The 15,987-nt window shown below is 36.3% G+C and overlaps 1 protein-coding gene across 29 annotated transcripts in view; it reads left to right on the top strand.

Annotated features, from left to right (window-relative positions):
• The window catches only part of adgrl2a (adhesion G protein-coupled receptor L2a), a 97,171-nt gene that overhangs the window by 32,636 nt on the left and 48,548 nt on the right, over nt 1-15,987 (top strand). For all 29 annotated transcript variants that reach the window (XR_003277466.1, XR_003277467.1, XM_026220876.1 and 26 more), the window contains exons 3-4: nt 8,315-8,528; nt 14,378-14,487. Coding sequence is in view for 27 of the 29 variants with exons in the window: in XM_026220876.1 (XP_026076661.1) it covers nt 8,315-8,528; nt 14,378-14,487 (324 nt within the window). In the remaining 2 variants the exon portion in view is untranslated. The remainder of the gene's footprint in view (nt 1-8,314; nt 8,529-14,377; nt 14,488-15,987) is intronic.

Genomic DNA, 15,987 nt, shown 5'->3' on the forward strand with positions numbered 1-15,987 from the left:
TTTAGTATTTGGCTAGCAGGGAGCAAAGAAAGCGACAAAAAATTGCAGGTATCAAGCTGGGTCTCCAGTGGCTGCAAGCTGATTCGGGGTTTTATGGGTCCCTTTCCTCCTTTAAACCCCCCAGTAAGCAACATCGTCAACTGCAAGCGTGTAATAATATGGCCAGCTTTGAATCCGCGAGCTCATTTACAAACAGCTGTAGCCATTGACAGGACAAAGCACAGTTCAAACTACATTAGCAGGACTTGGCAAGCATGATGAGGTCCGGACTCCTTTCGGTTCTCGGCGGGACGGCATGCCGTGTCAAGCTTGAATAACCATATTAAAACTCTTTGCTGTTGGCCCCGGTGGCTGTTCCCGGAAGATCCTGAAAGCAGTTTAGATCTCACCTCAACCTTATTGCAAATACCAGAACCACTGCATTCTATTATAATACACGAAAAGCGTAGCGCATAAGGGACTCTTCCGTGGGCTGTTTTCTCGAGTCTGGTAATATTTCTTTATTAGGTGACACAGTGACATGACTCATCTGTTTGTCATCTGGCTCCTCGGCGGTCGGGACGAGGGAGCTTACAGCAGGCCGATGATGGTGATCTTTATCACTCGCGCTCTGTTCATTACCCCTCTGCAGTGACACTCATATCCTGGCAGATGGTCACTTTCCGATTGATTTGCCACGTTAGGGAGATTAAAATATTATGGCTCTGAAGAGACCGGCCGCTGTCCTCGTCAAATTTGCATTTTTGCCTGGCTGTTGCTCATGGAATGAGTCAATGTCACCCCATAGGTGATGACGGCATTAGAGTAGGATCATGGGAATTGGGCAGCAGAGATGCAGGAACTCCTGACTTACCGTCATAGCGAAAGCTGATCCTGACGTTTCCTGTAAGGGGCGCTATGACTAATAGCTGCACTTACTAGCAGTGATTATAGATAGCATATAAACACTTCCATCCTCCCATTTTTAAATAATCATTAGGTTTATTTTGCTTGGCTGCAGATCGTATAAAATTGGACAAATGTAAGACCATGAAGCTTCTATTACCTGGATGCATCTTCAGTGGACTGGACAAACAATCAATGCGACTATCTGTAATTTAAGCAGTCATTTTACTGAGACTAGCATGTGACTAACTTCTGTTTACAAGTGTTCAACAAATCAGTTAACACTATCAGGCATTCACTATGTGCTGTTATTAATATTCATGAGAAATGCTAATGAGTTTTATAATGCGTCGCTCTCACTCTTCTGATTATTCCTGTGCTACCGGTGCTATAGCAGTGGCGTTACACTTTATTTTGATGGTCCCTTTTAGGAATTCTGTTGAACTATAAGTAACTTTACAGCAACATGTCAACATGAGTATTAATAGACTATAGGTTAGGGTAAGAAATAATACATTAACGTGGTAATAGTCAATCTGTTGGGGGACTATCAAAATAAAATGCTAGCAGATATTAAGCAGGCAGCCTACACTTGCAGTACAACCCCACAACCCCCCAAAAGAATATATACATACATATATAAAAATTATAAAAACTTTTTGCAATGCTAGGTGTTGCCCATCCCTAATGGTAGTCGACATGTAATTGCAAAGCTACTTATATTCAACAAAATAAAGTGTTATCAGCAGTTATTATATACTGGTTTTGCTTTAGGATTTATATTTCATATTGGGATTCTGTGTTTAATAGAAATTAGTGATCCTATATGTTATTTTACGTTACTAGAAATGTTTATTGTACAAAACAATACAGTTTGAAAGTCGCAAACCTTTTTTTTTTAAATTTTTTTAACTGTCAATGTTATTATTGAACATAGATGAATTACTAGTTAAGAAGCACTCTAGAAAACACTTGATAAAGGAATTACTCTTCAAACATTGCATAATGCATGTTTTTAATGCAGTGTAATAGTATGTACTATCAACCCCCCCGACATCGTACATAATCTTGCATAATTAAAAAAACATATATATCAGTTTTCTGCAACAACTCTCGGCGGTACATAAGCACCTTGTATGTATAAAAACATTTACATGGTAACAGAGCTCGTTAAGGTTAAATGGGAGGCATATTTGAGCCCTGATTAAAAGGCTCTCCCACCAGTTGCCCCGAGCAGATCTGTGGAGTCATGTACAGCAGTGCAACTGATAAGGCAGGGCTCTGAAAGGACTCCATTGTGTGTCGACGTGGGGTCCGTTCGCTAGAGTTCAGAGTTGGGTACCTATCTACCTGAAAGGAATTGAAAAGCGACCCTCGTGGTGATTGACCAGAATGACTGATAAGCCTCAGGGGGAGATTATAGCGATTATGGCACTGCTGGAGCGGTTGCCATGGTGATGACATCGAGTATTCTCTTTAATATATTATTTACTGCCTCCGATCCTGACCCACGCCATTTAATCAGGAGAGAGCAAGGAGACCCATTCACTTTTAAAAGCACCGGTTCATGCACAGGAAGTTCACACACCTCTGCACAGCATAATACAGATGTGGAAGAAAGGTACCAGACTGAGCATAAACTATACATGAAAACCAGCTCAACAGCCAGTTTGCGCATCGCCGCGGGAAAAGCTCAAGAGGCAATCCATAGGCTGTTTCTCTAAAGCCAAAACTAACAAGTCTTATCACATAAAAAAAATCTAATTTTGTGGCAATTTTTAGGTTGATTGAAGTTTCAAGAAATTTGAATATTACGTTTGAATGAGCAAACTTATAATGTTGGGAGTAAAAAAGCCTGACCTGTCGTTTGGTGGACTCTGGTCATGTTACAAAGGGCTGGACATGTAAATGTAGTGAGTGGACATCACTAAAGCTTCTATATAGGAAACTTTGAGTCCATGTCCTTAAGGGCAAATGTCTTTCAAATGGACTTTGTCCTTCCTGCTGTCTGACCACGACTGCTCATCGACCCTGACCGGCTAAAACCAGAGCGGAAATTACACAAATGCTCAACTTTGAGACAAAAGAGACGGTGGATCATTGGCTTTATTGAGATAATAAAGGAAATTAAGCACGAACCGAAAATCTTACTTCCAAATCTCTCCGCGCAGCATTATATGTAAAACCCTTTTTTTTTTCTTTTTATCCTTGAAAGAATTATAATCCATTTACAAATGCTATTAGATGTACTAATCTAAATTACTTTCCTTTCTCCTGAGCAAAATGCCAAATTTGGTTTCTTTGGTGTTGTCACTACGTTTCCCCGCCCTTTAGTACAATGTCTCTTTATTTTCTAAGATTGAAAATGGAGGACTTTTTCGGTCATGGTCATTCATTTGAATTATCTTTAAGGAAACTCTGTTTTTATGTTTTCTAAAGTTAATGCGATAGGTGCTTGCTCATCCAAAACTCAAAGTTTAAGAGACTGCTTGTTGAGGGCACTTGTCCTTGCACGTCATGCGTAATGTGTCCTGTATTTGTCAGACGAAAAATCATTAACACTGTCCATAAACCATTTTAAACTTCAAAGCTACAGTGAGAAGCTCCTTTACCAGTCAGACTGCAGCAATGAGAGAGAGAGAGAGAGAGAGAGAGAAGCTCTAGAAGGCGTTTTGTTAACAAGCACTTTTTAAATGTTAAAATCCTGTTAAATGTAAAGAAGAAAAAAAGAAGAAAACTGGCAGCTGTGGTTGCGAGAAATTCGCTGTAATATATGTTTCATTAACTGATATAATGTTAATGCTCCCGCCTACTTGAACTACTTCAGTCTGCTTTGAAACATTTTTACAGTGGAGTGAAAGAATTCCTCTTTGCAGAATTAAGTCTTTTCCCCTTAATTAGATTTGGAAGTCTGCCCCTTTTTTTCTGTACTGTATAGATGTGACCGTGTCCTGAAATATCCGTCCATAACAGCGTGAGTCAGCAGTGACTCCAGGCCTAATCAATTGTCCTGCTTTTGAAAAGCTGTTTATGAAGCAGGCTCCAGTGGACTACATGATGCATGAACTGCGCTGGTGGGTGTTTCGGGGTTCTGGCTTGGGGAATGCGTTTTAATGTAATTCCAAGACACTGGAGAAGTATTGCATGTTGTAAACTTGACATACCAGGCCGCAGAAACACGTCAAAGTTTCTCATTATCGTCCACTCCATGCCCTCAACATACTCTGGGTTTCCTGGTGTTCTGGTAAAATGAAAGACGGGAGCGTGGTTGAAAGGATCAAATCTGTTGCCATGTGGCGAAACCGCAGCTGGGGAAAATGGAGAGTTTTAGCAGAGCCGATGGGATGGGGTGAAAAGGGGGCAGGTTTGGCTGCGCTATTCCTGTGTAGAAGGGAAAAGGGCCAAGTGAGATAATGCAGGACACCGCCGCAGCCGATTGATCTGCTCAAACACCATTGTGACCTCACAGTCGAGTTGCATTAAAGTGCAGTGGAATCTAGGCCAGGGAAACGGACTGTGCATTTCAGTGCTGAAGCAAAAGACTGAAAAGACCTTAGCTAAATAAATTTAATAAATAAATAAGAAATTATAAAATTTAGTCACATTATTCATGTCAACTTGAATTCTTTGTGGGCTCTGTTCGCTCTTACTGCAGCCAATCTATAACTATTACATTTCGAAATTATGCATATGTTCAATAGTTTGGAAAGATTTGTTATGTTTTTTTTTTTTTAAATAAGTCTCTTGAAGATCCATTTATGTAATCAGTAAATGATAGTAAAAATATCAGCAAGGTAAAACATTAGTATAGCTTTAGCTCTCACTGGTGGTTCTACCGGGTCACAAACTCAATTGCATGTTGTTGATCGGCGCACTATAAAATGACATATCTGAGGCGGCAACACCTGTCATCAGTCAAAACTTGCTGCTGTGTTTAGTTTCTAATGGTCACAAGGAATGACGACAGATTTAAAAAAAAAAAAAAAAAAAAAAAAAACCTTCAACAACCCAAGATTTGATTTCCACTGAATTTACTTTTTAAAGTCATTTAAATCCATTTTGCTGTCAGTGTCTTTGAGAACATCTCAGCATGTCAAACACGGGGGGAAATGCTGTGCAGTGACTGAATAATTACAGGAGAAGCTTCTCAGCAGACAGATTATTTTCCTCTTCATTTGAAAACATGAATGAAAGAAATGCAGAGCCAAGATGTTGACTTTATAATTCCACTTACATCAATCAATCAATCAATCAATCAATCAATCGTATAGACTGCTTTTAGTTAAATTTCTTACTTAAGTGGCCAAAGTTATAAACATTGCTGGAGGAAATATAGATTAAACAGCAGTCTTTCTCTCAGGCTATGAATCTTTGTAATAAATTAGTATTTTTCAGACATGGGGACTTGTGACTTGGTGACTTGGACTCGAGTCGACTCGAGTCGCTATTTTTAGGACTTGAGACTCGACTCGGACTTGGAAGTTAAAGACTCGGGACTTGACTTGACTTGAGACACGATGACTTGAATGACTTGAGTGTTAATCACATCATGTTTTCAGTTTGAATATAAAATATATAAATTATTTTTTTTTAAATAAAGTTGATTACTCAGTTAGAGCGCAGGCTGAGACTGCGTCGTGACTGGATCAGGACACTATCATCAGTCATGCCCTCTCTACCTTACACACACCACGCCCACTTAAATCAGATATCACATCACATCAACATGTCAGCCTGAGAGGTACCGAGGGTCATCGCTTTTGTCTTCAATAGTTCGCGCCTAAAAACGCGTGGAAAACGCTAGTCGCGCCGCTTTCTCCTTCTTCCCAAAGCGATGGGACAGAAGTGCTCCGGCTGGGGCGTCTGTCGTTGCTAAGCATCCATGACACGCTCTCTCTCAATGAAGTCGTAGAATTTTCATCAAAGTATAAATGGATTTGCAGCACTAAAAATCGCTCGCAGTAGCTCTGCCACTAAATTCGTTTCAAAATGGCAATCCATATACAGCTATGAACAGCTGTTCCTTCATCTTAGCTGAGCTTTCAACGTTGATACGGGAAAGGATGAAGCTGATTGGTTAGTTATTGTCACATGACCTGCGGTGCGCTTGCAGCATTCTGAAAAGTTTAGATGTTTTTAACTCGATGCGGTGCGATGCGCGCGCGTTGCTTCCATTATGAGCGCGCATACCGCGCGCCTACATTGGAAATAACGAACTTGCGCGCGCTAAAGACGTGATGTGAACGGCCCCTAATGATCCGCTAGCAGGCCGTCAAAAAAACGCATTCCAGGGGCGGCGCTAGGACTGGGCTAAGGGGGCATAAGCCCCGAATATTTTGTTACCTTGTCTTTCTCATAGAGCAAAACAATTAATCAGAAAAACTAATGTAGCTGCCGCGATTACCCAATCATGAGAAGTGCATATATATATATATATATATATATATATATATATATATATATATATATATATATATATATACAGTACAGAATATATATATGACGTATTTTAAGTTGTTTCATACTTTTTTGTTCTGTACAGTACAGACCAAAAGTTTGGACTCACCTTCTCATTCAAAGAGTTTTCTTTATTTTCATGAATATGAAAATTGTAGAGTCACACTGAAGGCATCAAGGGCTATTTGAGCAAGAAGGAGAGTGATGGGGTGCTGCTCCAGATGACCTGGCCTCCACAGTCACCGGACCTGAACCCAATCGAGATGGTTTAGGGGTAAGCTGGACCGCAGACAGAAGGCAAAAGGGCCAACAAGTGCTAAACATCTCTCGGAGAACTCCTTCAAGACTGTTGGAAGACCATTTCAGGTGACAACCTCTTGAAGCTCATCAAGAGAATGCAGAGTGTGTGCAAAGCAGTAATCAAAGCAAAAAGTGGCTACTTTGAAGAACCAAGAATATTACATATTTTGGGTTGTTTCACACTTTTTTGTTATGTATATAATTCCATATATAATTCCACATGTGTTAATTCATAGTTTTGATGCCTTCAGTGTGAGTCTACAATTTTCATAGTCATGAAAATAAAGAAAACTCTTTGAATGAGAAGTTGTGTCCAAACTTTTGGTCTGTACTGTACATAACAAAAAAGTATGAAACAACTGAAAATCAACATATTTATATTCTATACTCTGAGAGAGAGAGAGAGAGAGAGAGTGTGTGTGTGTGAGAGAGAGAGAGAGAGAGGTGTTCAGAGAGGAGTCTGTTGGATGTTTAGCTGTTATTTGTTTTATGGACTCAATGTTGAAAATGTAAAACATTTCAAACACTGTTGGCAGAAGTGAAAAATAAATAATTTTAGGAAGTTACAATTTTGTTTGATTCCATGATGTATTTTACTGAACATGAGTATTTACAATGCAAATCCAAATTATTTTAATTTACTGACAGTTACTTATATCTTGTCTTTTAACTTTATTAAGATCAGATTCTGCAGGTTAAATAACAGTATTAAGGTGACTTGACTTGGACTTGACTTGACATAGCTTGTGACTTGACTTGACTTGACTTGCCCAAGAAAAAAATACTTGGGACTTACTTGAGACTTGAAGGTTAAGACTTGAGACTTACTTGAGACTTGCACATGTGTGACTTGGTCCCATCTCTGGTATTTTTTAACAAGGCACATTTTAACACCATTTACAGTCTGATGCACCAAGCAATTCAGAAATGATTGCCAATAATTAAAGTTGGATTTTTGTATTTATTTATTTTTTTGTGACAAATTTTTGTGCAGATGGATAGATGCAGTTTTCAGACATTGCACATAACTGATAATTTTTTTTTTTTTTCTCATACGTATTTTCTGCTGCATTAATGCTGCATTTTGCACGTGAGATTGATTTCTAAATTCAGGGCTTGTGATTGGCTGAATGTGTTTTATTTGTGTTTGACATCAGCGTGATGAGGGAAATGCACTTAGCATGCTACTCTGAGCTCAGGACCAGATTGCACTCTCTGAGCAGACATTTGACAGGCATTTTTTTTTACTGCATTTCTCGTATTGTCTGGCCTTTCTCACCCTTCCATAACATGGAGAGAAATACTTGTGTCAGCACTTTATATTTGAAATTTTGTTTTGTAACTGTACATGGGTTGCCAGCATTTGCAGCATTGTTGCGTCTCTCATTCATTAGATCAATTCATCAGTTTTTTTTTTTTTTTGTTTTGTTTTTTTACATTGCAGCAATGAGAATTTGCTGAAATCATTAAGCGTAAACGTTACTTAAAAAAGCCACCATTCCTTATTTCCTTATTTTGATTCTGGGCTGAAACAGTGTTTTCTGTCAGTTTGACAGCCTTTAAAAATACCTTGACTCTTCTCTCTTAATACTTGACATTTCATCACACTAGATTTGTGTAGCATTTTATTTATTTATATTTTTTTGGGCTGAAGTCTCTTTCTGTCTTCCAGGGTTCAGTCGGGCAGCCATGCCGTTCGGTCTGGTGAGGCGGGAGCTGTCTTGCGAGGGTTACCCCATCGACCTACGCTGTCCAGGAAGTGATGTCATCATGATCGAGACAGCAAATTACGGCCGGACAGACGACAAGATCTGCGATGCTGACCCCTTTCAAATGGAGAACATCAACTGTTATCTGCCCGATGCATTCAAGATCATCTCTCAAAGGCAGGTTCTTCCATACTCCTTTTCTAAACCTCTCTCTTCTAAACGTGTCTTCTATCTCATCTGCCCGTCTTTGATTACAACCTAACCAAATCAGACCTCAAGGCGCTCGTATCCGATCTTCTTTGAGTTTAGACAGTGTGGTACATCTGGAGGCTGTGCTAAAAACAGGAAGTGATGCGTGAGCCGGGCTTTGATACGTATTGCTGCAGGAGTGGCGTACACTTCCGCTCGGCTTCATATAAGAGCGTTGTGATTCGTGGGGAAATAGGTTTGGAAATGTGGCGTCTCAATTAGTCCTTTCAGCTGCAGGCAATTAGGCGTCTCAAGTGGGTGCTAATCTGCACAGGAAGTCTAGGCAGGGATTTGCCTCTGCAGGTTTAGTCCAGATGTGAAATTGCATTGTTGTGGACTTTTCATCTTGTTAGCTTTCTGGTCGAAAAATGAATCACCAGCAGCTTCACAATCTTTCACCGCTATAGTTGCATTAATAATAGATTACGATACTTTATAATAGACGCTTTCACTCAACGCTACTTCATTTCTTTGCAAAAGAAAACTTTCTTTTTTTAATTTAATTATTCTTTTTTATATATGTATACACCAGCTTATATCAAATTAATTAATGTAAACACCTCATTCTGTGTCCTGTGGGCTTGTGTCAAAAGCCTATTAACTTGTTTAATAATGTGGATTTATATGAGGGATCGAGCGACCAGACGCACTTTCTGCATTTTCTGTGTGCTGGCCTTCTCTTGCTCTTAAATATTAGACAACTTAGATATTGTTCAGAGCTGTGTTCAGTGAGAAAACAATAAGATATATATTTGCAACAATCAGATGAAAATAGTAAAGCGCACCATCGCAAAAAAAATGACATATTTTTATATTTATTTAATTATTTTGGCTTAATGCAAAGAATATAAAGATTCTGATGAAGATTAGTTTTATACAAAGTTTGTAGTCAGTAAGATTTATTTATGTACTTAAAATGAAATTCATACTTTTCATTCAGCAAGGGGGCACTGAATTGACCCTTAAAACATTTATAATGTTGCGAAAATAAATAAATACATCTTTTATAAAGCTCTTTTGAACTTTATATTCATCAATCAATGGACGTATATTAATATTTCTAAATATAACTGTTTTCAGTGGATTATTGGAGAAGAAATGGAGCCTTGGTGAGCATAAGATATATATATATATATATATATATATATATATATATATATATATATATATATATATATATATATATATATATATATATATATATATATATATATATATATATATATATATTATTATTTTTTTATTATTTTTTTTTTCTTCTTCTAAAGTTTTCTAAAGATTTTTACAGATTTACTTTCTGTGCTTTGCAACCACGCCAAATTGTGAGAAGCACTAAATGTGAAGTGTGCTTAAATTATTAAAAAAGGTAAAGTCCATAACTGTATATAAAATACTGCATGATTATGAATTGTTATTATTATTTGCATTTATTTTTATACTCAACAAGTAGAACCCAAATACAGTGTATTAATCATAACAGGTCAACAGAGGATTAAATAAAAATTACTAAAGTATTACTTCAGTATTTTACAAATTAAATGGTTTTATTTGCAAATTGCTCATTGTTACATTTGAGCTGTAGGCTAAAGTTGTGCTTGGAAATTCCTATCTATCTGTCTGTCTGTTTTTCTGTCTATCCAATTAAAACAATAAATTATTATTATATTATTTCATTTCATAATACAATTTCTGCCAGCTTAATTTATGTATTTATTAATTAGTTTGCTTGCTTGCCAACTCTTACTGGTATTTGTGAGTATTCAGAGACACAAAATTTATATAGAAGACAGAGGGGGAATAGAAAACAACAGTAATAATACTACTACTAATAATAATACTAATACTAATAATAATAATAATAATAATAATAATAATAATAAAAATAGTAAATAAAATAAAATAAAACATGATATTTTATTACAGTAACATAGTTTATTATTTAACTTATGATCACAGCTGTGAATGAAATATTAAGCTTTTTTGTTTTTTGTCTCAGTCCCTTAGCAACACATCTGAAACAAAACTTTCTTTGCAGTAATTCTCCTGCTCCTATCACCCTTGCTCTGCTAAGTACCCTGCTTTGGGGAACACGAGGGAACGCTGCAGTGCTGGATGGGGGAAATTTGTTCTGTATTCACACCATTAATATCTATGACAGAGGCGTCCGCATGGCTCTCAGAAGACCAGCGCTAGCACACTCCCACTGTACATACGGTGTTAGTGAATACTTCAAGCCTTGCAGATTGAGCTTTCATAAGTCACCGTTAATACAACAGCTACACCTGTTTAAGAATTCAGAGCATTGGGAATATCACTGGCCTGATAATAAAGTCTTAAATAATGCCCATGATTCCTGATTTAATTAGATATATGAGGTTTGGGCTGCTCGGCGATATGGATAGAGGAAGTTAGGCTGAATCCAGAACAGACTTTAGAAATCCTGTAGTCTTATATTATATATATATAAGGACTACAAGTGTACTGCCATAATTCTGATTTCTCTTATCACTTGTCTAGGATTCGGTTTAATGTATTTTGGTCTGTAAGAATGTCCGTTTACATCACTTTGGTTGATCTCTGTCCTTTTCAGTTTGACTGACCAGGTTTAATGTAGTTATCACAAACAAATCAGTTTCTTCCTTAACTGAAGAGCCAGATAACACATGCTGGTCTTTTGTGTGACATAAGTGAATGATACCTCGTCCGTCATAACAGCAGAGAATAGATAGGTTTAATATACATCAATTTGTTCCATATTCAGATACAATATTGAACATGAAGCAGTTTTGTCATTCAGGCTTCATTGGATTTTTTTTTTTTTTTTTTTACTTTGATATAGTTACTGTGACAAATACAATATTTCTTGTGTACCATCTTAGAAGGGCGTTATAATATATGATGTGTCATATACTGTATATGATGTTTTTATAGATCAATACTACTAAATTACTCAAATGTCAGCAATGTTCTGGGAACATACTGAATTTAACTCTAAAACTGTGTCAAGTTTAGTTTGCTTTGAGCTCCTTAACTAAAGCCAAATGTGAATAGAGATAGATAGTTTCTTTCCTCTGGGCATTCTTTAGTCCAGATTTCATGTTTGAACCACTTCAATTTACCAAACGATTGTTTTTCTTTAATGAGTGAAATTTTGACTGTAAATGTTGTGATGAGTGTTCAGAGTTTAGGGGGGAGAGATCTGTCTAATGAGGGGTGCCCTGTGAAAACGCCTGAAGTGTGACTGTGGTGTGAAGAGCAAACACCAGCTGTCAGCTAACAGGAACATCACGAGGATGAGGATTTAGCATAGAGTAGCCCAAACTGTGTCTGGACAGTCTTTCCACATTTTATGCCATTGAATTAGAAAACAAAACGTCAATCCAAAGTGTAATTTATATTAAAAAAATAAATAAATAAATAAAATAAAAACAATCACCTTCATATATCCAGAAAACCAGCCTTGGAATTAATTGTTTAAACGTTGTTTATTAAGAATGACATTTTATCACAAAAAAACAAGAATTCATTAAAATAATAAATACATTGGTGAATCATAGTTTTTTTTTTTTTTTTTTTTTTTTTTTTTAAAGGTTTGCTTGCTTGCTTGCATCATTAATTAATTAATTCATTTATTACAAAAAAAAAAAAAAAAATGTTTTGATCTTTACTGTACCAAGGCAAGCTTTCTAAAATGAGAAAACTATGTTGTTAGCCATTATGTTTGACTCCAGAAGTAATTATTCATATTTTCTCATTTTTTCCAGTTAGTTTGTGATCATAATTTATTCATATGGAACATTATGCGAATGAACAGCACATTGTGACTGAATGAAATGTCTCCTTGCAATACAACTACAAATAACCAAACAACCAATCACCGCATTATGATTCCAGCTTCGGCCTTGTGTTATAATTTTAGATCCATAATTCATTTATATGGGTAAACATGCTGATATTCTCATCTGTTACCACATATGAGCGCTCGTTAATAAAGAAACTCCCAGATGAGGGACGTGTTTTTCAGCCAAGCTCGTGTCTATGTATAAATTCTTCTCATCTTCAGACATGAGCGCTGGGAATTCACAGCTGTGGACGGAGTAGGACTCTGTTCCTCGTGCTTTACTGCTTTTACGATAAAAGGAAGAAAAAAAAAAGTCGACTTGTTTATTAGCAAATAGAACATAAGACAAATGAATTGTCAGAGTCACACGCTGAGGTAAAGAGAAATTACTGCAGGAAGAGATGCTGCCCCAAGGCCAGGTCAGAGAAACGCCAGCAGGCTAATTCACCCCCGCGCTGCGCTAACAGTAAAACATGCTCTTTTTCCCAAACCCAAGACCTTTGTTTCCAGATTGTTTTCCTCTAAATTAGGAAATCATCCTGCTTTTTCCTTAGACACTGTGAGATTATACAGCATACATACAGCACACAGCAGTCTTTCATATTTCAAATCTACAATAAACAAGATATTCTGGTATAAACACCACTAGTACCAAGGTTTTTTTATTTTATAATATTACAAAAGATTGAATTTCATTATTAAGGAAAAATGTCACAGTTAAATAAATAAATAATAATAATAATAATAATAATAAATGTTAAGCAGCAAAAACTTTTTCTACAGTAATAATAATACAATTGTTTCTTGAGCAATAAATCAGCATATTAATGATCATGTTACACTAAAGATTTTAATAATGTCTGCTGAAAATTCAGATTAGTCTCAGAGGAATAAATTAACATGTAAAATATATCAAAATAGAAGCAGTTGTTTAAAACTGTAATCATATTCAATTTGTTTAACCTTTGTTTTTACTGTACTTTTCATAAAAAAATGCATCCTTATAAAATCTAATTTTTACTTTTTTTTTTTTTTTTTTTTTTTCTCAAAACCATTAACAATCAACATTTTATTTATTTATTTATTTTATTGAGATCAGTGTGTTGGTTTCTGGGATTTTTAAAGCACAAGTACACTTTTGTTTAAAGAACAAACAAACAAAAAAAAAAAAAAAGCCTTTCAAACATTTTATCCAGCGGACGGCATTGTCGCAGACCTCAGGAACAATGTGACGCAGATTGATGGACGATACTGACACTTCTTTTCCAACATCGCACTGTACACTGTGTCTGTAAGCCATGAGATCATTTCTACACTTTATCTTTTATTGATGTGCTTAATTTTAGTTCCTAGAACCCACATAAACCTCCCTCTGCATGACTTCCTGTTAAACAGGCAGTGGAGGGATGGTCGGTTCATTCCCAGTGAAATGGCATAGAAAGAAAATGAATCCATCATAGGTCCAATCAGCCTGACCTCAGGGGGGATTCATTCAGATGTATAACTCATGTGCTGGCAGGTATGAACACTCAGAGATGAGGCTGTTTATCTTTGTCACTGGTTTAAAAAAGGCCACTTTGGCATCCGCTCTAATTCCAGTTGTCTTTTATCCGTCCGTCCATCAGCAGTGTGCACGCTCGCTCTCAGTTTGATGCTATTGTCCACACAGATGACAGATGAAGGAATATCCAGGGTTCAATACAAGCATTTATTACCACAGAGAATCTTTTGTTACAACGGATACAGTACCATCAAGCAGAAATAAAAAAATATATATATATATTTTCCATTGTAATATACGTTTCAACTGTATCATCTCCAAATTCTGTTGATATAGCTTTTATTCAATCGAGCGTTCCTTTCTACTCTGGTGCAGATAGTTTTCTTTTGTGTTTCACTCTTCTGATTTCTGGTATCTTTATCTCTCTTCGTCCAGGTGTAACAACAGAACGCAGTGCATCGTCATCACTGGACCAGATGTTTTTCCTGACCCCTGTCCAGGAACATATAAGTACCTTGAAGTCCAGTATGAATGTGTTCCCTATAGTAAGTATGAGCCATTTTCTAAAATATATCTAAAAAAATTGTGTTACTCTTTTATGAGCGTGCCTTAAAATGCATTTCTACAGGATTCAGTTGTTTGTCCTTGATAATACAGTGTTTATAAAGTGTACAGTAGGCACTTTTTCAGGTTTTGTTATTTTATCAATGGATTCGGTTTAGTTTATTTTGCAACTGATTAATAGAAAAAAGTATAACAAATGCAGCATCCACAAAAAAAATAAAAAAATAAAACAAATAACACCCCTAAACTACTGGTACAGACAATTTCTTTTCAAAATCAAAGTTAAATAGATACACGAGAGCAGTTAAGTGGTTTCATTTGATTGTAGTATAAATACAGCTCTATCTGCAAGGTCCAACTCCTGGTGAGTCATTACTGCAGAAATTTGCAGACTCCAAGCAGTGAAAGTGATTTGTAATTAAAAAGCACAAAGAAGGGGATGGATACAAGAAGTTTTCCAAGTCACCGAATATTCCTTGGAGTACACTTAAATCAACAATTAAGAAATTGAAAGAGTATGGCACAGCTGTAAATCTACCTAGACCGTCCTCAAAAAAACAAAGTGACCATGCAGGACTGGTGAGAGAGACCACCAACAGACCAATGATTTACAATCTTCAGTGGCTGAGATTGGAGACTGTGCATGCAACAACTGTTGCCTGATGCTTCTCTATTTTTATGAGTCCAAGCCAAAGATAAACTTACTGGTGTTTAAAAAAAAAAAAAAAAAAAAAACACCTCTTGGTTGCAGTTTGCCAGAAGGCATGTGGGAAATCCTCAAACCATGTGTTACTCAATTTGTACACTTACTGTACATTAAAGGGTTAATATGCATTTAAAATAAATGTAATACATTTTGACCAAACAACCAAATTTTGCTTTATATAATAATAATAATTCTAAAATATGAACATTTATTGTAGAACTAATATTTAGCTGTATTTTTATAAATGAAAAAAAAAAACATATTAATATTATTACATATAATAATAATAATAATAATAATAATAATAATAATAATAATAACATTCTTTTTTATAGGCACTGTATTATCAATAACAGTGTTTGCAAGACAGCATTATATAATAATCTGCAATTTATGGCAACGATGGCATTGTCACAATATGTGTGGTTAGTCTTCTTTCCTGTATTTATTCTTTCTTGCTATTTAATCATATTTCTTTAGAGATGAGATGAGCACAAGATTCACGGAAACAGCAAACGCGTCTTTGTTGCAGCATTTCATTTATGGCAAATCTAAGCTTAAAACTTACAACACTATTTGTTTGCTGCCTTGCGAGCACTGCTATTTCCTTGAGGAAAGAGATTGTTATTTGTGTTTTCTTATGATGCGATGCTTCATTCTAATGATTGTATTTCATTGCACTTCATTCTGCACACCTTGTGCAGGTATGATTGGAGTGCACAGAGCTGGATATAAAATGCTTTTAGCTGCCTTGTTTAAATCTGACATTGTTTCA

This window comes from Carassius auratus, chromosome 36 (assembly GCF_003368295.1).
Source record: "Carassius auratus strain Wakin chromosome 36, ASM336829v1, whole genome shotgun sequence".
Lineage (NCBI taxonomy): Eukaryota > Metazoa > Chordata > Actinopteri > Cypriniformes > Cyprinidae > Carassius > Carassius auratus.